We start from the raw sequence: 22,674 nt of genomic DNA, 5'->3' as shown, positions 1-22,674 counted from the left end.
ACACCTCGCCAAACGGATTCGGCTACGGCGTTGCTCCCTAGTTGTCGTTGTGCGGGTTGCGCTTCGGCCCTGGCAAACCCCTCCCCCCTTCTCTGCGCTCTCACTCATCTTGCGGTTTCGTTTCGTTTTTCTCGCATCGCCTGCTTCGCCGAAGTCGCCATGTCTCGGTGTGGCACGTGCAACGTAGTGCTAGAAAACGGTGAGGTACTGCGTGCCCACTACGGGTCTGAGTTTCACCTCACCAATGTGCGTCGCCGCGTCGACGGCTTGCGCCCGCTGTCGCAGCAGGAACATCGCTTCTCCACCAATGAGGCGGAGGGCGCCGTTCTGGATGAGAAGGGCACCCCCGTCTACTCGTGCACGCTATGCAAAAAGACGTTTCACTCTGTCCAGACGCTGCAGACACATATCCGCTCAACAGCGCATCTGATGCGAAAGGAGAAGCGTATCATCGCGCGGGACTCGGAGACGGCGAGTATGCTGACGTCAACGTCGCTCGGTAGCGCGGCGATGGGCCTGCATCGTCGCCACAACGCCAAGAAGAGCACCGCCGCGCGTGGTGACGCGAAGCCGAAAACCGCTCCAAAGGTGGACCCTGAGGCGCGGGAGGAGGACGCAAGCGAGTTGCGCTGCATGTTCTGCGGCTTTCTCTCGGCGGATGTCGAGTCCAACGTGCACCATTTGGAGTGCGTGCACAGCTTCGCAGTTCCGCTGGCGGCCCACTGCACAAACCAGGCAGCGCTGCTCGCGTACTTAGCCCGCAAAATCAACGGGCTTATGTGCATCGTGTGCAATGAGCGCACGCGCTCCTTCTCTTCGCTGGAAGCGCTGCGCGACCACATGCGCGAAACCAACCACGAACGCCTTATTCTCAGCCCTGAATACCAGGAGTTCTACGACGTGGCGCTCGAGGACCCGGAGACGGCGAGGCCGGTGCAGCTCGAGGGTGTCCGTGGCGACGAACTTGTCCTGGCGCACGACAAGGCGCTTGGGAAGAAGCGCGTGGTGCTGAAGCGCGAAAATGATGTTCCACGTCCCCGGCCACGCGAGACGGAGGAACAGAATGAGAAACGCATGGCGATTCTGGCCGAGGAGCAGGAAACGCGCGCGCTGGCGAGGCACGAGCAGAAGGAGCTCATCATGGCGCAGAACAAGGAGGCTGCGTGGGTGGCGAAGCGCAGCGGCGGTGACCGTCACGACCTTCAGCTGGACGTTAGCATGCGCACGAATAAGCTGCATCCGAAAGGGTACGATGGCAACATGATGTTTAGTTAAGCGCTGAAGTGTTTCGTTGCAGGGGCAGCCGTTGTCGTTGTGGTTGTACTGGTCGCGGCGGCGATGGCTCCCACGCCATTGCCGTGAATCAAAAAAGAAAAGAATCATCATTTCTTTCATCTGCCTTTCTGTGCACCGGACTGTCATGGGCCAGTCACAGGAACACGTCTTGATTTGTGCTCTGCATCTCTCGCAGACGCTGGTGGTCTCCAGCGGCGTTTTTTTTCTCTGTGGAGGTCTGTGCGTGTGCACCGGCAGCAGGTTGCATGGAGCAGGTCTCTTGCTCACAGTGAATCAGTATCCACACACACACACTGCCTGCCTGCCGTCCTCCTTTCCAGTGCCTTACACGGTAGTGGTTGTCGTCCTCTTCGGTCTTTCGCACCAGCTTCCTTTTCTTTCGTGTTGGCCCATTTTCGTTTTTTATTGTTGTGCTCAAGGATCGTCCCCCTGTCCTGTGTTATGTTCTACCTTTCCCTCGTGGGTTATCGGGTCTTTGGCAGCTCCGACAGTGGTGTCGTGCTCACCCTCGCCTGGCGTCACGTGTGGTTGGATGTGCGTGTGCGCGAGGGCTCCGCGGGTTACGTCACCGAACAACGCAACCATGGTGGCGGAGAGCTAGTCGTCATGGGGACGAAACGCACTCATGAGCGACGTCGAAGACGCGCATAAAAATAAAGAGATACACCTAAGCACGCACCTGCTGTCCATCATCTCTTCCTCTGCCCCTTTTCTATTACCTCCATGAACCTGTGCACGGTTCCATCTCCCCTGTGCCCTCTTTTTATCTCCTCGTTGTGCAGTATCGAACACGAGCAGAAGCGCCGCTGCGCCTTCTTCGCGGAACACACCTTCAGCTCCCTGCAAGACGATCGCCTTGGCGGTAAGTGGGCGAAAAAGAAACGTAACGGCCTCGCCGAAGGGACAGAGCGTAATCACGTGCTGTCTACGCCTATTCCTCTTTTCGCTTTGTTCTGGCTCGCCTGATAGCTGGAAAAAGCGTGTGTGCGCTGGTAGGCATTATCATCGCCGTGGGCCTTTTATTTTTTCTTTTGCGCTCTAGCACTCTCGTCTCTCATAGTATCGGTACAGAGATTAGTCGATGACAGTAGTGGCATCGTAGGAAGGTATATACACGTACACAGCAGTGTATCCATTGCCTCACCATCCCCCTCCCCTCCGCCTCGGCCCCTTTCTCTCCGCGTAGCGTGGCGAGAGGGTACTAGTTAGATAGCGATACCACACAAGCGACTCCGTGACCACTACGAAGCAAACCTGCTCGTGTTCTCTTGTCGCAGCTTTCAAGCGATCTTTGGCATTGCCCCCCTCCCCCTCGACCCCCTCTCCTCTCGCTGCACGCACACAGAGATAGTCCACTGGCGACAACGATGTTCGAGTTGGTGACCTACGCCTACAACGGCGTCCTCACGGCAGTTTACCGCGGCTTTAAAATACAGAAGGAAACGCCCAAGACACTCACGGACCCCGGCACCTTTCTCGCCGGAGCGGTCGCCGGCGGCCTCGGTCGCGTGGCAGCACTGCCGTGTGACCAAGGGGGTCCAAAGGGCATCATGCAGACTGTGGGCCGCCGCATGCCGCAATTCGGTTTCCTTATGATGTTCTACTGTCCTATAGCTCACAAGCTACTCCCCGGGCTCGAGGAGGACCCGTTGTCAAAGATGCTGACCACCTTCATGGTTGGCGCATTTGCCGGGGTCAACATGCGCGTGGTGTGCAACCCCATCTCGCGCGTCATGGATGAGAGCCGCCGCACTGGCAAGTCGCCCATCGACGCTGCCCGCTTAATGAAGAACAAGACGATTTTGCAGTTCTGGTACACGACGCCGAATCTGATCGCGAACGCCATGTACTTTGGCACGCTCTTCACGGTCTTTGAAGGCCTGCGTCGTTTTCACGAGCGCAACTTTGCACCGATTGTGCAGAACGAGTCTGCCGAGGAGGCGTTTGCGGTGGGGGAAGGGATACAGGAGCAGCCTGTTGGACAGCGTACGCGCCACCGCAGGCCTGCAGTGGTGGACCATAACTGGAACTGGGAGAACTACACCACTACGGTGGCCTCAAACTTTGTCTTAGGTGGGGCGGCGGCGACCGTGGCTTCTACCGTGTGCTACCCTCTTAGTGCACATCAGTACATGCAGACCGTGATTCACGACTCGGCCATCTGCCGCGGGCTCACACCAACGTTGCTGAAGGAGGTGCCGATGATGGCCGTCATGTTCGGCGCGTTCTCTGCCATCCAGCCTCTCTTGGCGCCGCGTCACGGTGTGCGGTGCGGCTTCGGCTACTAAGCCGCAGAGAAGAGGGTGGGTGGGTGTGCGGGCTTGCTGCCTGATGAAGGCGACGGTGAAGGGGAAACACACGATAGCATAGCTCTACACAGTCGCTGCTACACTGTTTTGCCCTTTCCCCGCCTCGTCGGAACTCCATCACAAGCTCTCTACCTCTTGCGGGCCGCAAGCCTTCTTTCACCTCATATGTTTCGTTTTCTTCCTGAGAGCGCACGTTTCTACGTTGCACCGCGTTGTCTTTGCGCGTGTAGACGCGATTGCCTACGCAGTCACAGACGTTCGCCAGGAGGCAGTGCGTATCTTTCTTTCTGCTGTTGGTGGTTGTCATGGTTGTCGTGAGGATGGCAGTGGGATTGTTTGCGTGGGGTCATCGCATGCGCTTTGCGCGCCCCTTTCTCTCTTGTCTTTGCCGGCCTGCTGCTCATGATGGCCGCCTGGACCTGTTTCTTTTATATGCACGCGCTGTCCCTGGGATCTTTGGTTTTACCTTTTTCTTGTTTCCTGTTGTAGACCACCTGGTCTCCTCCATTGTCCGTCTGAGTGCACACCCTTGCAGCAGCTACCGCTGACGAACGAAGTATAGGTGGTGCTGCAGCAGATGAGAAGGAAAACACACACGTACACACACAGACACACGCGGCGGATGGGGGCGCTACCTGCTTGGATTTCTGCCCTCTCACGCTATGGAAAGACAGTATGCGAAGCTTGCGGCGTCACAGAACAGCGCTGCAGGACCTCCCTTGGTTCTTGGGTCCACGTACTGGTGTGCCCTCCATCCCCCCTTCCGCTGGTTACACTGCTCACCCCCCTCGCACGTGTCTCCAACAATGGAGCTTGACCTCTGTATCGTCTCTGCCTCTCTCTCTGATGCCCTGTGGTCTTCTCATTTCACGACGACGGCAACGCGTCTCTATCGACTCTTGATCTGGTCATCACCGCCCCCCCCCCAACTTACCTAGGCCGTGTACATCTACCGCCCACACGCACCCACATATATATATGCGAAGCGGCAAAGGTATTCATAAAGTCTTCCCAACCTGAGCCCCTACCCTCCTCATCACGTGGGGGTGCTGACGTTCCTCGTGTGGATCGCTCCTTTTCACCCTTTTCCGCAGGCTACGCTGACACACACACGCGTACACGGGGTTCTGAAAGTCGTACCGGTGAATCGCAATCACGGTGGTTGATTCTCTCTCTTTGCGCAGGGCCTCCTATTTCTCTGAAACCCTGGCCTCCGCGCGTTTTCCTTCCACTGCCGTTGTCTTTTTTTTTCTGCGAATGGACACGAACACGTGCACGTAATCGTACTCGGACGCCTGCTCTAAACACAAACTCGCTCTCCCACACACAGATACGTCATTGCGAGCACTCCGGAGGCGAAGAAGGACGCACGAAACGCAAATCAAGAGTTGGTGTGTGGTAATCTATCACTACTTCTTGTTCTGCTCGCATTTTTTTCCCCATCTGTCTCTCTATCTCTCCTGCTGCGGCCGCTCCTGCATCCCTCGCCAACGCCCATCCCTGCCGTGCACAAAGAAAAAAAAACTGCTCTCTCCAGCGCGTGTGCGTCTGTGCGTCACCTGGGGTCCAACCCGCCGCTTTTATATGTCCTTGTGTTTTCTTTTTCGTTTTCCTTGTTTCACTGGTGATTCTCTCTCTTGTCCACCTCATCTCGCGGTGTGCGTGCGCGCGTGTCTCAGGAGGAGAGACTAGTGTAGGACTTCTCCGTAATCCCCTCTCTTTCTCCACACACACACACACAAGCAAGCGAACACCGTTCTGACCATTGCCGCTTCTGGTCCCGCTGGTTTACCGTGTTCATTGTTCTCCGTGTATTTGCTTGTCTCTGTGTGTGCCTGTAAGTCTTTTCTGCTCGTTGCGACATCCACGCATCTTTCATTTTTTTCATGATTGCTTTGGCAGCGGTAGCGGTGGTGCTTCCTCGTTTTCCGTTCTCCTTGTGTTTTAACTCCCTTGTTACCGGCTGCCGATTCGCATCTCGCCCCCGGTGCTCGGTGTTCGGCGTCCTCACCCACCACTGCCGTCTTTCCCTTGATTTCACGTCACCTCCGGTGGGCCGCTTGTCGTTTGTGCAGTTTCCTCTTCTTCCCTTTTTTGTCTTTATTGATCTCTCTTTTCCCCATCAGCCGACAGCCTGCGCCATATTTTTTTGTTGTTCGGTCGCTCTCATAGAACTTCTGCCCCCCCCCCTCCCCCTCCTCACACACACCTACACCGTCTGCACATCGCTCTCGCTGTCTCTCTGTTGTTGTTCTTTGCTCTTTAGCGCCTAAGGCGGAGGCTGACTCGGCGACCTTCAATACTGTCCGTCACTTTCTTTGGCTGCAAGCACAAGCTTTCCACGATCCGTATCACATATTCTACAGGTATCATGCGTCGGCGTTGCCTGCTGGTGGACACTATCCGGTTGCCGGACTTTGCCGACATGGAAGCGGTCCTGCTGCGGTGTCCAAAGTTTTATGCAAAGGAGAACCTGGTGACTGTCTTTCCAGAGGCAGAGCGGCGCGTGCGGTTCATTCAAGCAGCGCAGGGAGACGGGGACTCATCGGAGGCAAATTACTATCTCCTCTACACCTTTCAGTCGTCCGACTTTGTGCCTGGTGAGGAACCCGCTGGCTTGCACAGTGGCAAGTCGCAGAACCTGACAAGCGAGGATGATGGCGCGGCAACTGTACAGACGTCGGCAGCGCCGTCGCCGGTGTGCTTGCCGTTGAAGAAGGAGGACGGCCTCTCGGAGCTCATCCACTACTCCCCTGCCTCAGTGGAGTGGAAGGATCGCAGCCGCGAGCGCTTTTTCCGATTCATGGCCGCCGCGCTGGCGCGTTTGGAGAGGCACCTTGGCAGCGCCAACAAATCGTCTTCACGTTTTTTCATGGACTGGCCCGACCCGGCGACGGGGCTGCCTCTCTGCACAGAGCGCGGCGCCACGATCTTCTGCGACGCCGACGCGATTCTGCAGTTCTTCTCCTTCAATAGCGTTCTCATTGCTGGTCCTGGTGGGGGTTGCCGCATGATTGAGCATCCGCGATTTGGCCTCAACGTGTACCCGGCAGCCGGCGTTCTCGTCTTGCCACGAGACGCTGAAGAGACGCTGTGCGAGACGATCCAAAGCTTTGCGGCGTGAGCGAGCGTCATAGTCGAGGCAAAGGAGCCTGGTTCACAACGCCGCACCGTCTCCGGGAACCTCTTCTCTCGTCTTTTTCCCCTTCCCTCTCTGTACAATGGGCATCATAGGACTTGCCTTTCACCATCTTCGATATGAATACGCCCGGTGCGATGGGAAAGGGGGGAGGGTCAGCGCACAACACCCCTCCGTGCGCCCCCTGCCTGCCCCCGCGCCTCTGCCGCGTCTGCCAGTTTCCCCAGTGCGCGACGGCTAACTTCCTTTTACTGTTTTACGTTTCTTCGCGTGTTTTCTTTTGTATATATTATTTCGGGTGTTTCTCTCTCTCGCGCGCGCGTGCACTCTCGCGTTGCCCCTCCTTTATGTGTTTTCCTTCCACATGAGCTATTGTGGCTTTGTGTCTGCGCGGTGTGTGAGGGGGGAGGGGTGGGGGTCTTCGTGTGTTGCCCTTGTTGTTTGCCCCTTTTGCCGGCGTGCATCTGCGCTTGTGCCCTCGAGCGACACGGTTCCTCCCGTATTCGCCAAGCCGAGAGGACACCGGGAATGAATCCTCGTCTCCCCCTACATGCTAGACATTCTAGTCGTACCCTGCCCTCCGTCGTCGGGATGCTGTACGTTGGCACCAAAAGGGGCGCGCTTGATGCAAGGGAGCTCTGTGACACTGAACACTGCTCATGTACCTCGACCTCATACCCGCTCAAGAAGTAATCGCTCGTCTCCAGAGACGGTTGTGAGAGGCGCCAGGGCTCCCATTTCACGCGCACTGAACTACCTCAGTCTCGTGGCTCCGATAACGGACCGCGGGAAACACGGGCGCCTGCTATGCACCTCACAGTGGAGGCGTAGCCCCGTCTTGCAGAGAGACAGTAGTTGCGTGAACCCCGCCCCCACCCCCACCAATGCCAAAAAGATATAAGCTTTACGGAGCGCTACGAGGCAGTGCTGCTACAGAATCGCCTGTCGTTGTCTCGTCCGGGTCTCGACTTTTTCCTCACAAAAAGAGATGGAGGTAAAATGCGTGTGATGCACCACATGGTATGTCTCTCAGGGCTGCGTGTACTTGGCAGGTACACATGTGCGATGATGCATCTATATCCGGTCCATGTCATGGCTGCGCAGACCGCAGGATCGCAGTGCCACTATTGCTGGCCATGCTTTGCTCTCTTTATTTCTCCTTCCCCCACCCCACGTGCTTTCGGTGTGTGGGTGCCACCCCTTTTTTCCTGTTCTCCACGTGAAACAGCCAAAAAAACACGCACGCCCACAAAGCCTGCAAGTTGCGACGTCGCTGTTCCACTAAGAGGAACCGCACTCCGTTCCCTGCGCCACCACATTTGTTTTTTGCTTGTTTGTGCCATTCCTCTTACGTGTTGCCTGCAGAATCGAATGGACCCCTTTTCGGAAGCTCGTGAGAACACTCACTCTGGTTATCGAACACGCACGCCTTTCTCTTCCACCTCCACATCTTCCACAGCGGAAGAAGAGATCACGGTTCGCCCTCGCAGACGGTCCGGAAGACGCGTGCGGAGCAGATATCGCGGCGACGACTACAATAACACTTCCTCCACTACAGCGTCTCGAGCCTCGGGCCGTCGCCGCCACTCGCGCGAGAACTTGGCCCTGGATGAGCGCCACAGCACCCTTCTGTCAGATGATCGAAATGCGGGGCCATACCTCGAGAGCACAGTGAGCCCCACCCATGAGTGTGGAATGGACATGATGTCGAGACTTGACGCCGACATGGTAGAAGCAGAGGCCGAGGTGGAGGACGAACTTCTGGTGTCCACCTGGCCCCAGAGCCGCCGCTTCCTTGAAGGCCACCTTTTGCAGACCGCCGATATGCAGACCGAGGACATGAGAGATGGCGACGGCGGATCGCAGCACATCGAAGACGACAGCATTAGTGTTACTCCGTCCACGTCCGCCCCTTCCCCAGCGCCGCGCTTTGCGGCCACGGCTGGCGCGCCGCCTCTGGCGCCACAGTCTCTGACAGACACCTCCCCACTTCTGTTGCGGACGCGCATGCAGGAACCGGAGATGCCTGCTGACCCGCGCACGCGGTTGCTTGACCTGGTCATCACGAACACCACTGCCAGCATTACACTCGCCGAGATGGAACAGGAAATGAACTGGAACGCGCAGTACGCCGCCACGTACGGGCCGCTCAAGGAGTACCTGCAGTCGTACCAATCCATCTTCGTCGTGTCCCCCGTGGACGACCGCGTGCGCCTGCGGCGACTCTTTTCCATTCGCACAAACGCCCTCGCGCGGGAGGTCCGCCGGTCGACGTCGCACTCGTCATCACTGTCCACACGCCAGCGATACGGGCGCCGCGCCGGCCGAGATGCGGCGCACCGATCGCAGTCGGCAGGGGATCGGCGAACCGGCAAGCCGTCCCTCCCCTCTGCAGAAGCGCTCGCGGCACACATCGGCAGCATCAGTTACTGCTGCATCGCAGAGCGCCTAGACCTGGATGCGCTGGAAACGGTCTATCACCGCCGCGGCTACAAGACGGAGATTGCGCACGCTGTGCTGCACGTGTCCAGTGAGAACTGCTTCGACCTCTTCCTCTTTTCGAACGGTGCCGTCGTGTGGTGGGGCATGGACCGTAAAAACCACTGGATGGTGGAGGACGACTTCTTGTCCGCCTCGAATCATCTGCTTGAGGGAGTCGTGCACCGCTACTCGCAAGCTGAAATCGATGCCCTCTTCCCTATCTGGTGCTCGTATGAGTTGGATGAGCAGTGCGAGGTCGTTCAGACACCCTCCACATTGGGGTTCCAGCCGTTGGCGGTCGAACCGGCGCTTGATCGACTTGCCACGGTACTTTGCTTTGACCACTATCTTGTGCCGGCCAGCGATCCGGCGCGCAGTCTCGTTATGCTCACCTTTTCCCACTCACTGGGCCGCTCTGCCGGGGTGGACTACTTCGAATACGTGACGAAGTGGTCACACCGCCATATCCTGTCCACCCCAGCCGAGTTTACTGGCCTGCTCGACTACTACTCCACGAAGCGGCGCATTGCCAGACTCGAGGGCGAGATTGCCGTGGCGCAGCTCGCGATTCAGTCGGCTCATGACATCCCGGATGTCTTGTGGGAAGCGCCGTGGCTGCAAGGGTACTACGACCTGGCAGAGCAGCAGAACACGACGGAGTCGCGGCTGGCGTGGTTTGCCTCGCGCAGTGACACGCTTCTTGAGCAGCTCAGTCATATCAAAGGCCGGCGGTATCGCCTCTTCATGCTCGGATCCGACGTCTTTCTTATCGTTCTTCTGATCCTGGATGTGATCTTCATGACGTCCCGATTGGTCGTTAAGATGTACTTTTAGGCGGGACAAGGAGGACAGAAGGACGGAAAGCGATGTGATTTGCTTGACGGCGCGCGCACACACACACACACACAAAAGCGAAGGTCGTATTCCGCTTATCGTTGCCATACACTCGTAAACGAGTGTATGCGCGTCTATCCGTGCATTTGGTCCGGTTTCAAGTAGAAAGCGCACCGACATGTTCGTTCGTGCCAATTTTCATGCACTGCTGTGCACTTGCTCTCGTGACCGGACATCGCAAGACATGCAACGAGTTGTGCGTGTTCGTGCTTTCTTTTCTTCTTTTTTTTGCTTCCTCTCCCCACTCGCCCCGTGGGTCATGGCGAGGCATGGCATACAGGCAGGGTGTGCAGAGGACCATGGCCTGAGGCTGATCAACTTCCTCTTTGATCTCGCCCTGCATGTGCCGAGGCCACTTCCCGTCAGCCGCACAGCAGACGCCATGGCCTCCGCGCTGGAGCACGACCCTGGACTCGGTCCGCTTAGGGACCCAAGGCATGCAGCCCACCCGGGTCTCCTTGTGGCGCCGATCGTGCAGCACGTATGCGACAGAAGGGATGAGAATGGTCAAGCAGATCCCGCCAGACGCATGACCCAATGCAGCGGCAGGCCAGCTCGTCCCAGACGACCAGGATTCCATCGCACTCCTACAAGGGTAGGTGGACAGCTGTGGCCGGCGTATGCGTGTGCTTGCTGCCTTACTCGTGATGATATTGAACACGTGGATAGAAGAAACACGCCGCCTCGCGCGCACCACCTTCTCGTATGTGTTTGCCTCAGCGAATTTCTTCTCCAGGTTCAGGTGATGTTCCGTTGTGCTGCGCCTGTGTGCATCCTATGAGATGACGGGGGGCGGGTTTTATGAGCAGCCGTCACCCACCCACCACAACCCCCCACCCTCGCACAAGAAAACCCTATCACCGCCATGCTTGTCGGAGACCACAGTCGGCGCTGAGATGTGCATGTATGCATGCCCGCATGCGTGTTCATCTGAAGTATGCATTAAGGCTGTGGGGCTGGGAATGCGGCGTCGTTTTCGACAACTCCGAACTCCGCGCATCACCTCGCATGAAGCATGGCCTCGCTCGACCACCTCTCTGTATCTTCCACGGTCTCCGCATGCGTTTTCTTTGGCTCATCGCCACTACTTGCGTCTCGTGCGCCCTGCTACACCTCGCCACACTTTCTACACCCCCGAAAATACAAGAACAGCAACAACAAGAGCTCCGCCACACGCTCGGTTGCACGCGCCACCATATCATTATCGAGTGGCACCTCCTCCGGTTCCTTCCTCACCCTTTTTTCTACCGTCAAAGATCATCGCCTCATCCTGTCTTCCGCTGCTTGGCTCTCTTAAGGTGCCCGTGTGCGATTGTCGCTGAGTGGCTCGAGCGAACTGGGAAAGGCAGCAATCTCTCAGCGCTCTACCGCGTCCCACCCCCTCTCCGGCACAGCTCTCTGCACACCCCTGTCGACCGCTCGGCGTGGGCGTCCATGCCAGTGCCAGCCGTCTTTATTTCACCCCGGTGCTGTCCCCCGTTCTGACGCGACTTCCAGCGCCGTTGTCGAGTCGCCTCTTTTGTTTCTCGTGTCTCTCTCTCGGTCAATTTTTTTCTGTTTTGTGTGGGAGGGGGAGAGGGGAGCGGGTGGGGGTATTGACGGCGCCGTCTGTCCACCAGCTTCGGTGTGTGCTGTGACTCTCCGTCTTTGTTGTTGTTTGCGCTTCTCTTGCTTAGCTGTATCTCTATTTGGACTCCGTGACGAACGGCCAAGGAACTTCTCCACCAATGATGTCGACAACGATCAGCAGTGTCATGTCTAGCTCTTTGGCTGCAAGCAGCGCGCCGCTCGACCACCGTTCGTTCACCTCTTGCTACACCGTGACGAAGCATTCGTGGAGAGGCAAGTACACGCGAATCTTCTGCGTAGGGCCACAGGGCATCGCCACGTGCGACGTGCGGTCACTGACAAAACTTACGAACTACTGGCCCTACACCTCGAGCGTGCGCAGCATTGTTGCCGAGGGCGTTGGCAATGGGTACTTCCTGCTCATCACCCAAAGCAACGGCAGCAGAGCAGAGGAGCTGCGCTTCTCGTGCGGGACCGACGAAGAGCGGGCGCAGCTGCTGACGGATGTGAACCGGTACAGACTGTGTTTCGACTGCAATTACCGTGCCTCCCTAACGGTGCAGGTATATGGGGCAATGAAGTATACCATCCATGAAACGCTTCGACCGTGCACTCTACGAGTGACAGCCACTGGTGTTGAGCAGCTATGCCGTATCGGAGACAACACGGCTGCCAACGGGCCTGCGGACAGTGGCGCCTCAAGTTCGCAAGTGTCGGCATCGCCGACAGTCGCCAAACGCGGGACGGGCGCACCTCCAGAGTATGATAAGGTCGGCGAGTATCTGTTTTGCAGTATCCGGGGCATCACCACGATTGCAGACCGACCGGGCAGCATCGTCATCGCGTACGGGACGGAGATGAAAATGCACCTTTACGACGTCGCTAATGTGAAGCTACTGATCGAGTCGATCTACCGGAACGCGACGGAGTACATTGGACTGCCACGATATCGTGAGATGAACGTCTTGCAGCAGAGCGTGTTTGACTCCGAACGCCTCGGCATCCGCCGTGACTCGCTCGAGGCTGTGGAAGAGTTCAGCGTCCTAAAGCATTCCCCAAAGCAGCGCGACGGCGCGGTGCGTCGGTTGCTGAGCACCACGCAGGTTGCCATTGTTGAGCGCGACCCCGTGACCTACAACCCGATTAGTGCACACTTTCTCCACACCATCTTTGCACTCGTGCGTTGCGAGGACGATGATCAGCGCTTCTTAATCCTCTTCAAGGACTCACCTATCATGAAGTCGTACCAGTCACCCGCTCGCGACACGATTCTGGCGCATGTGCTCACGGCGTGCTACAGCGCCGGCGACGGAAACGTGTGTGTCATGGCGCGGCCACTGCTTCGCCGCAACCGACTCTCCTCTCTCGACACCCCCGTCACTGAGGAAGTGGAGAGCCTGCTACTCAAAGGGCTCGTCGAAGGTCGCCTTGCTGGCGCTCCGGTCGCAGTGGACGCGACGGGCTCGACAGAGGACGGCGTGAGAGCGGGCCTCATGGCGTCGCTGGAGCTCTTCAACGCCAACGTCCCGAGAACAGGGCTGACGTGGAGCGAGAACAGGGACGGACTCTTCTCAGAGAATCGCGAGAAGCTCATCTTCAACGCCGTGGAAGCGGTGCTGAAGCACTTTACATGGGTGAAGCCGTCTGGTAGTGATGCCCATGAAAGCAGCAGCAGCAGCGGTAGTAGCGGCGTAACGCTCGACGCGGTGAATCAGCAGTTCATTGTGGAACAGTTTCAGGCTCTGGGCCGCCTCTCCGTGTCGAGAGTGGGGTTCAGCTCCATTGCACTGGTCCCATCGCTGTTCAAGTCGGTCGGCGTCTACTCGGTGCAGGCGCTCCGGCTCAACAACCTGGCCGTCTCCTTCGCCGTGATCGAGTTCCTGAACACGCTCATGACCCCGTTCCACAACCACTACGAGATCGAGCACGAGTCTATGAACAAGAACCGACTGCTGAGCGCAGAGGGCTTTATTCGAAGTCTGATGGAGGTGCTGCGCGATCATATCCCGAACGAGAGCGCGTCGCTGCTAGTGTTGGAGCTGCTCTTCTTCTTCGAGTTCGCGCTCTGCCCGCCGTATAGCAGCACCACCGACCCAGCGCACTTCCAGCGCATTTTGGGGGACTTGGTCGACATTCTGGGGCGGCACTTGTTCGAGTTGCTGGGGCGCACGTGCGACATTATTCGCTACACCGCTGGCCAACTCATTCGGGTGGTGATGGAGGAGGGCGACAAGACGCAGTTTGAGCGCATGCAACAGCTTGCGTTGTCAGAGGGAGGCATTCTGACGCAGTTCAACACGGCCGTTTTCTCGTCGAATCGGAAGCTTCGCGACCTGGCGCGGCGGCTCATCGCTTACTGGGCGCACTGCAACGTGCCGGCACAGGACATTCTGCGGCGCATGGTGCCCCTCACACTTTTGAACTTTCTGCAGTCGCAGGAGCAGGCGCCACCGAATGAGCAGGAGCTGGAGGAACGGAAGAAGGTGACCCAGATGACGGCGGCGTTCCGTGAGTCGAAGACAGGCTGGTTCAAGAAGTCCTTCAACCCGCGCGACGTCACGTTGGAGGCGAACCGTGGCGTTAGCAACGGACTGACAGCGACTGGGAGCTCATACGCGGCGAACGCCGCCTCCGCTGACGGCGGCCGCGTGCGGTACCGCGTGCGCAACGTGAATGTGACGCCGACGATCAATTGGAGCATGTTCTTTTATCAAGCGAAGCTGGACCACCTGCGGCCGGACCTCATCTGGAACCACACCACCCGGGCAGAGCTCAAGGCTGCCGTGCAGGCGGAGCTGGATGCGTTCCGGCAATACAGCGACATGCGTCGGGAGAAGCTGATCGCATGGAACTACGCCGAGTTCGAGGTCGTTTACCACAGTCTCGACTCGGAGCTCAAGATCGGACAACACTACCCTCGCCTGTTGTTCGAGGACGCGCACCCGATGATCGCGCGGCCGCGGGAGTTCTTCAACGACATGTACCACCGCTTCCTGCTTGTCCAGGACACCAAGAGCAAACTCGAGTGCCTGCACGGGTTGGCGCTGCTGTACACGCACTACGCAGAGGAAATTGGCGAGTTTCACGATGTGCCGTTCCTGCTGCAGATGCTGGAGAAAACCGTGGACCCGATGATGCGAGACCGCCTGCTGCTACTGCTCGCTCACCTGCTCAAGGCACGCCACAACATCAAGCTCTTTCTGGACCACGACGGCCTGGCGCCGCTGATGGAGCTGGTGACGGTGGCTCACTTGCACATCGACCGTCCACAATTGAAGTCTGTGTCCAACGCGATCGAGTACGCTGGTAGTCTCAAGGAGATGCAGGGGCGGGAGAAGGAGTGGCATTACACCCAGAACGGTGCCAAGGCTGGGCCGGTTTCCTTCTCCGAGCTCAAGGAGCTCTACAAGAAGGGCGAGGTGACGGCGACGAGCAAGGTGTGGGCGCAAGGCATGTCAGGCTGGCGCGAGTTCGGCGCCGTCGCGCAGCTGCGCTGGGGCATCTTGAGCGCCGATCAGCCTTCCATCCTGACGCTGACGGAGGTGACGTGCACGGTGCTCGATGTCTTTCTTCTCCTGTGCGAGCACTATCCCTCGTTGAACGACGAGGGTGCGATCATGCAACCGCAGCCAAAAGTGAAGCGCATCCTCAGCAGCCCCTCCATCCTTCCTCATCTGGTGCAGCTGCTGCTCACCTTCGACAGCGGCGTGTGCTCGCGGGTGCACACACTTCTTTTATCGCTGATGGAGGCGAACCCGTTCGTCGGCCGCTTCTTTCTTACCGGCGTCTTCTTCTTCTCGTGCCTCTACACTGCGTCCGATGTGCTGCCCATGTGCCGCCTGCTTGCCGCGACGCATCATCGACAGTCGTTCCAGTACACGGCGGCGACGAACGACTTGGTGCGCGACAGCATCCTGGCGCCACTGCTGCCGCCGGCAATGGTGTGCTATCTCACCCACCACGGCCCCGAGGCCTTTGCGGACGTGCTGCTCGGCGAGTACGACAACCCGGAGGCAATCTGGTCCCCGTCCATGCGGCAGTACCTGGCGACCAAGGTTGCCGCACACGTGGCCGACTTCACGCCGCGTTTGCTGGGCAACAACACCGTTGTCTACCAGTACTGTCCCATTGTGGGGGTGCAGTACGAGTCCTTGCAGAAGGAACTGTTCTGCTGTCAGTACTATCTTCGCCACTTCTGCGACGAGCTGCGCTTTCCGAACTGGCCGGTTCGAGACGCGGTGCGCTTCCTCACCGATGTACTGCGGCAGTGGCGGGAGGAACTGAACAAGCAGCCGTCCTCGCTGACGCGGGAGAAATGCTACGAAATGCTGGAGCTGCAGCCGCAGTCATCGAAGCAGGAGATGCGCAAGGCCTACTACCAGCTCGCCGCACGCTACCACCCCGACAAGAACCCCAACGGCCGGGAGGCGTTTGAACAGATCCAGCGCGCCTACGAATTCTTGGCGGCCGACTCGGTGGAATCCAGTGAGCCGAGCCCGTACAAGATCTCACTGATGCTCAAGGCGCAGACCATCCTATACAAGCGGTGCGGCGCCACGCTGCGGCAGTACAAGTACGCCGGTTTCGGGCTTCTACTGCGCCTGATCGAGAATGAGTTCCGCGCGCCGGATGCACTGCACAAGGACATCGTTCTCCTCGACCCGGCAACGGAGCTCTGCTATTTCACGATCCGCAACGCCCCGCTGAACGCCGACGAGCTGCAGGAGGAGAATGGAATTCACCTCCTCGCCGACATCGCCACCTACTGCTTCGACCTCATAACACCTAACTCGCACGACACGGAGGTGCACGTGCGAATTGCAACGCACTGCATGCTCACCTTCTCCATCAGCGCCCGCTTCCCGGATTGCCGTCTCAAGATGTTGCGCGAGGAGCAGATTCCGTACCTGACGGCGAAGGGTATCGCCTACTATCAGGCCCCGGAGTTGTCGCGGGCGTGCACGCAGGCGTGCGCAAGTGAGTCGCGTAGTGAGAAGATGCAGTCGGAGCTGGTTCGCTACGGGTGTGTGTGGCACCTGCTTCAGCCGCTCTTCTCCTACGATGCCTCCCTCGACAATGCCGGCGTCGGCCTCGATGAGGAGCATCACACGCAGCTCTTTGCCAACCGCGCCGCCATCTTCGCCTTGCATGCCATCTACGCCCTCTCTGGCATTTCACGTCTCCGTTCCATTGCGGTCAACAATGCCGTCGGCACCGCTGCGCAAGACGGGGAGGACGCTGCGGCCAGTGACGGCGGGGTAGCGGAGGTGGCTGCCGACGACAACGCCCAGACGAAGCGGCACGCCGGCGTGTATGAACTCCTGCAGCGACTCCTCACCCCTTTCATTCTCTACAAGATGGAGCGGCAGCAGGACAGCGAAGCGGAGGTACTGATGCTGCTGAACTCCAACTCCGATACGCCGTACTTCCTATGGAACAACTCGTGCCGTGCCGAGCTGGGGGAGCTACTGCACATGAACTCGAAGCAGTTCCGCGAGGCCGCCCTTGGCGCCACCGACTTGCCCTCTCTGTCCACGAGCGTTGCGGGCTTCACGTACTCGTTGCACGCGAGCGAGGTGGTCATCGGCGGTGTTTTCCTGCGTCTGTTCATTGCCCAGCCGAACTACCCGATCCAGAACCCCGTCGGCTTCTTCATGGCTCTGCTTCTCTTCTTGCTCAAGAAAGAGGCCGGCGTGGCGAGCGGGAAGGACGACGACGCGGCGGCGCTACCAGCGCCGTCCCCCTCAGCGAACCGGGTTACATTGCGGAAGGCCCCGCTGTTGGCGGCTGAGTCACTGCGACTGCTGAGCAGCGGCTACACCGAGACGCTCTCTGCGACTGCGTCCAAGCAGATGAAGTCACTGGTTGCTCTCCTTACCCCCTCCTTAGCCGTGGAGACGGCAGGCGTCGCGGAGGCAGAGGACGAGGACGACATGCGAGGCACCGTTTTTGTTGAAATTGCGCAGGCGTTGTCGAAGTTTCTTTCCTCAGACGCCTGTCTGCAGGCGCTCTCGATGGTCGAGACCGCCATGACGGCTGTCGTGCTCTTGCTGGAACGGATGCTGGAACGCCACGACAACGCACACGGTGCGTCGGCGCTTTCGTCAGAGGAGCCGGATGCGGTGCTGGCGCTTATCCGGCTCATGCTTACCCACCGCACCCTCGTGCAGCAGAGCCTTGACCGTGGGCTCTACGTCTTCTTGCTGTCCATGTACGCTACTTCGCCCCGGGAGAAGGTGCGCGAGGAGTGCTGTCGGTGCCTGGCAAAAGGCTACGAGGATCGGCTAGTTGGGCCACAGCTCTTCATCCGCTCCTCCAAGTACCTGCCGCCGGCGTTTCTGGAGATGATGAAGGAGAACGTGAAGCAAGCGTGCCGAATGCTGGACGCGTGGCAGGAGAACCCCGAGCTACTGTGGACCAAATCTCAGAGGGAGGAACTAGTAGAGCAGCTGCAGGCGAGTCGCCGACAAATTGTCGCCGCCATCTCCACCGACGCGCTTGCGTGCTGGAAGCCATCGGACATAGTCGGCAGCAGTATGGGCGCCACGCAGAGTAGCTTCGATGGAAGCAGCGGCGACGCTGGTGACGCTGATCGCCGTCTGCGCCGTCTCCAGGTTGGCGGAGTATACGTGGCGCTGTACGTGCAGCAGCCCGGCTGGGCGGTGCGCCATCCCAAAGAGTTTTTGGTGTCGCTGCTGGAGCGCTTTGTGGAGGAGGCGAGCAAGGCAACCTCTCCGACCGTGGGCCTCTCCGGTGACGCGGCTGCTGCGCCGGACACTGACATGCTCGAGTTGCTGACCAAGGCGGGCGAGATTCTGCTGAGCAACTCGCCGGGGCTTCGTGACTACATGACGTCGCTCGGCTACGGCAGCAAGGTTGACCGGCAGCTTTCTCCTGGGGCAGCGGACCACGCCACCAACGAGGCAGTTGTCCGTTATTCGCTACGGTGGCTGCGCGAGATGAGTCGTTCTGCCGTGTGCGTCGAGTCCACGAGCAGCTCTGCGGATGTGCTGCCCTCGCTTGTCAACGTCATTCAGCAGTACCCTGCTCTTACTATGGAGGCGCTGCAGACACTGGAGGGGTTCCTCAGCAATGCAACGCGGCGCTCCCGCTTGCTCGAGTACGCACTGCGCGACCATATTCCAGAGACGCTGCTAAAGTACCTGGAAGAAGGCTTGCCAGATTCGGCGAGTGCGGCAGCGGCTGTGAGCGCTGCGACCATTCGCGCTGCGCTGGTCAAGGTTATCAAGGCGCTGCTCGCTGTCCCGGACGAAGTGCATACCCCGCACATCCAGGCGTTGCTGGATAAGAGCCACGTGTGGGCCAAATATAAGAATCAGAGCCACGATATGTTCCTGACGCAGACCCATTTTGGCGGCTACTTGACCACCAGCAGCAACACCCACCCTGGCGCAACGGCAGCCACTCTCTCCTTGACAGCACCGGCGACAACGGAAGCGAACACACGCTCAGATCCGCCACCGCTCGAGGACCTCCCTGCTAACCCACCGCCATTCTAGACAGCCCATGCTCTACCGTAGAGGTAACCCGTGGATATCGTAAAGGCGCTCTGTCCAGATATCTTCGCTAGGGCAGCGACGTGCTTTCGCATAGCTTTTCTTGTTTCTTGTTTTTTTCTTTTGCGTGTTTCGTCATTTGTATTGTCCTCTCAGTTTCTTTTTTCTTGTTGCTGGTCATCTTCGCCTTTTTCTTTCCTGGCATAGGATGGATGCACACCCTCCCCCACCCACCCACCCACCCACACCGACCCCCGCGGCAACCTGCGCTTGACACCGAAAAGGAAAGTGAAGGAACAACATAACGTCCGCGAATTGGGAACGGCAGTTAGTCTGAACCACAGGTCTGCGTCAGCCGACGCAGCCGAGAAGGTCACGCGCACGAAGAGGGAGAAGAACTACGCCCATGGCGCATGTCGCCTCTGCGGAACAGGAGTGTAATCGCATGCGTGACTGCAGGGGTCGAATAGGCTTGAAAGAGCCGCTGTACCGCGCCCCCTTCGGAAGGAAGGGGACCCGCATTGAGGGCTCTCTCTTTCTGGATGCAAACTCTCTGACCAGACGCCATGCTCACATGCGTGTGCGAAATCCATTTACTCGATTCGCTTCATTTTCGACTTTTCCCCTCTCCGTGCTCTCTTCTTCCTACACATACGTTTCTCTACTTGGTGCCCCTGCCCCCTCCCCCACACACACCTTCACACACAACCATACACACATACTCGTGTACACGTGCACCGCATGTCTTGATGTGTGCAGTTTTGCTTGCGCAACAGCACCTCTTAGCCCTCCCCCACCCCTACTCGAACATTGTCTTCACCACCGTTTAAAGCAACTCGTTGTCTCTTCAGCTCCTCCCTCTTTCAGCCCTCATTCTCTTCGTTGTCATTTTCGCGCTCTCACCATTTCTGTCCTCTGGCCCGCCCGCCCCCCTTCCCCTCCTCCATCCCCACTCTTTTCAAGGCTCTGTGCTCCCCACCCTGAAAGGTTCCACTCCTTGTTCCCTTCTGCCGTTGTTCTTTGGTGCAAAACTTTGTCATCTCCCTTTGCCGAGACACTCCCCACCCCTTCTCGCTATCTCCAGGCCAGTGACTTCGCTTTTGTGCGTTCCTTTCGTTTTTTTTTTCGCGCGCCCCGCTTCTCGTTCAGTGTGCCTCGGGCGTTGTGCTTCGATTGGTGTGTTGCCTCCTTCTTGCGCTTACACGGACACAATCTACGCACACACCAGACACAGACCGGAAGTCGTTTTGCGTGATTCTCTTCGCGAACACAGCATTAGCCGCAAAGGAAGCAACGGAAAAACAGACATACCCAGTACAGACCATCATGCAGCTTGCTCGCATTCCGTCCTACGAGGAGGCCAGCGTGGCCGGCGCTGAGTACACGCTGTCGCCCATGTCCCCCCTAGCCCACCTGAGCAAGAAGATCGACGTGACAAAACTGAAGACGAAGGCGTGCCGCTACTTCCTTCTTGGTGTGACATGCCCGTTCGGGGATAGTTGCGCCTTCTCTCATAGCGAGCCTGTCTCCCCCGCCGCGTACGCGCCGGCACGGATGACTGCGAAGAGCTCCGCTAGCCTGAACTTCGAGGACCTGTCCAAGTCCGGGAGTCCCCAGCTGAGCGATACGCAGTCTAATGACGCCGCTGGTGACGTGGCGGAGCGCGTTGTGTTTGGACAGCCCCCGCCGGCCTACGAGGTCGCCCTCAAGGAGTCCGAGACCTTGGCGGCAGCGGCAGCGGCGGCTGAGGAGCTGGCGACCCCACCGGCGTACCCCAAGCGCTTCCGCTTCGACCCCTACAGCGTGAACTGGATCGCCTACGAGAAGACCGCTTAAGCAAACCTTTCTACCTCTGCGCTCCGTGTAAAAGTCTACTAACGAAGACGCTACGACCTCAGGAATGACGATCTATCGTGAACTCACTGGAAGAGAGAGACCCTCATGCCTTAAATGGCGGTCGAGAAGAAAACTCCTCGTTCTCCCCCGCTCTCTCAACACCCCAGGGGCTCTCTTTCGTCGTTGGAAACGGCATGTATTCCGTCGAGATGGGACGTTTCTGCGCCCCCTCTCTTCCCTGTCTCTTCGCCCTCCCCTCCCCTCCCTCTCTCCCCACCTTTGCTTCTCACTCTCTCTTGCTTTATGATCGATTAAGGAAACCGTTTGGTAATTTTTTCTTTGATTTTTTATTTTGTACGTTTCTTTGCTCTTTTTTTTTCCACGCACGTGTGTGCCAGTGGGTGCATGCGTGTGTGGGTCTGTGTTTGCACGTGTAGTCGTTTTTTTTGTTGTTTGATGTGGGGGGTTTCGTTTTTTTTTATTTTGTGGTTCTCGTCTGTAACTGTGTTTCCCTCGCGTTTCCCTGATTTTCGGCTTCGGTTTGTTTTCTTCAGTTTTTCCCCTTGCATTGTTTCTTCGCTCTTTGTTTTTTTTTTGTTTTTCAATTTGCGTTTTAACTTCCCCTGAGCCTTTCTTGTTCGTTATCTCGTTCCGTTTTGTTTTGCTTCGCCATTTGGCAGAGAATGACGACGCGCCCGTGAACAAACTTGTTTCGCCTCGTGTCACTTTTAGCCCCCCCCCCGCTGTCGCTCTGTGTATGCGTCCTGCGTGCAGCCGCTTGCATGCGTGTGGAGAGCGTACGTGACGAACACGTGCGTCCTCATCCACATGCGCATACCCAGTCCAACGTCCATGGAAACGCATACATACATTCTCGCTCGCTCTCTCGCCGTGTGGCTTTCTTTTTTGTGTGGTTGCCTTTGTGTGTGTGTGTGTGTGTCTTGTTTTTCCCGTGTTGGTGTACTTCGTTTTTTTTTCTTGTTTAACCTCCGTTTTCTTTTGTTCTTGGCTGTCATGGTTGCCTCTGTCCCTGTCGCAGTCCGCTCTGACGACGCTGCTTCCTTGCCTATGTGCACTCCGCCCCACTCTTCGCCTTTGTCTCCTTTATCGCTTTCTTTTTTCTCTCTCTGTGTTTGCATGTGTCATTGGTAGTTTGCTGCCAATACTCTCGCACGTACACGCGCGCGCACACACAAACGCGAGAAGCGACGGCCTCTACACACAGGCGTGTAAACCTGCTCATTGTTGCAGCAATTTTCGTGTGATACCTCACTTGAAAATTTGTGCACTGGACGTTTCCCGTACACAAGTCGCCCTCGATTTATTATTATTATTCGCTCATGTGAATGTGGGCGTTGATGTGTGTCTGTGCACGAATACACACACTCACACGCATAGCGCGGGAAAGAGCGATGGAGGCAAGTAGGACGGTGTGTGTGAGTGCTTTATCATCACCGCGCGTTTCCGCTCGTTGTTGTAGGCTGGGTATCTTCTCTTGCCCCTGTCCTCTGTCTTCTGCATTGAGCTCTTCTCTTCGTCGTGTTTCTGATCATCAGTTTACCAGCGGGGTGTTGCGTGCGCACTGCCTCTGCTCGAGCACCCCAACAAACCTTGTTATCTTCCATTTTTGACT

At 57.8% G+C, this 22,674-nt stretch overlaps 6 protein-coding genes across 6 annotated transcripts; all 6 read left to right on the top strand.

Annotated features, from left to right (window-relative positions):
* Positions 1-159: 159 nt before the first annotated feature.
* On the top strand, positions 160-1,275 carry LMXM_29_2250 (conserved zinc-finger protein; the record flags this gene model as incomplete). Its single annotated transcript, XM_003877320.1, has 1 exon — positions 160-1,275. One exon carries the CDS (start codon positions 160-162, stop codon positions 1,273-1,275), a length of 1,116 nt encoding a protein of 371 aa, XP_003877369.1.
* A 1,388-nt stretch (positions 1,276-2,663) lies between these two features.
* LMXM_29_2240 (conserved hypothetical protein) lies at positions 2,664-3,584 on the top strand (the record flags this gene model as incomplete). Its single annotated transcript, XM_003877319.1, has 1 exon — positions 2,664-3,584. One exon carries the CDS (start codon positions 2,664-2,666, stop codon positions 3,582-3,584), a length of 921 nt encoding a protein of 306 aa, XP_003877368.1.
* Positions 3,585-5,976: 2,392 nt separating this feature from the next.
* LMXM_29_2230 (hypothetical protein, unknown function) lies at positions 5,977-6,729 on the top strand (the record flags this gene model as incomplete). Its single annotated transcript, XM_003877318.1, has 1 exon — positions 5,977-6,729. One exon carries the CDS (start codon positions 5,977-5,979, stop codon positions 6,727-6,729), a length of 753 nt encoding a protein of 250 aa, XP_003877367.1.
* Positions 6,730-8,439: 1,710 nt separating this feature from the next.
* Positions 8,440-10,059, top strand: LMXM_29_2220 (conserved hypothetical protein; the record flags this gene model as incomplete). Its single annotated transcript, XM_003877317.1, has 1 exon — positions 8,440-10,059. One exon carries the CDS (start codon positions 8,440-8,442, stop codon positions 10,057-10,059), a length of 1,620 nt encoding a protein of 539 aa, XP_003877366.1.
* Positions 10,060-11,849: 1,790 nt separating this feature from the next.
* LMXM_29_2210 (putative endosomal trafficking protein RME-8) lies at positions 11,850-19,208 on the top strand (the record flags this gene model as incomplete). Its single annotated transcript, XM_003877316.1, has 1 exon — positions 11,850-19,208. One exon carries the CDS (start codon positions 11,850-11,852, stop codon positions 19,206-19,208), a length of 7,359 nt encoding a protein of 2,452 aa, XP_003877365.1.
* A 1,323-nt stretch (positions 19,209-20,531) lies between these two features.
* LMXM_29_2200 (conserved hypothetical protein) lies at positions 20,532-21,041 on the top strand (the record flags this gene model as incomplete). The annotated part of the gene is made up of 1 exon (XM_003877315.1): positions 20,532-21,041. One exon carries the CDS (start codon positions 20,532-20,534, stop codon positions 21,039-21,041), a length of 510 nt encoding a protein of 169 aa, XP_003877364.1.
* Between the last annotated feature and the right edge of the window lie 1,633 nt (positions 21,042-22,674).

This window comes from Leishmania mexicana, chromosome 29 (assembly GCF_000234665.1).
Source record: "Leishmania mexicana MHOM/GT/2001/U1103 complete genome, chromosome 29".
Lineage (NCBI taxonomy): Eukaryota > Euglenozoa > Kinetoplastea > Trypanosomatida > Trypanosomatidae > Leishmania > Leishmania mexicana.
The sequence above is the reverse complement of the archived record's forward strand: the minus strand, read 5'-3'. Positions and strand labels throughout refer to the sequence as shown.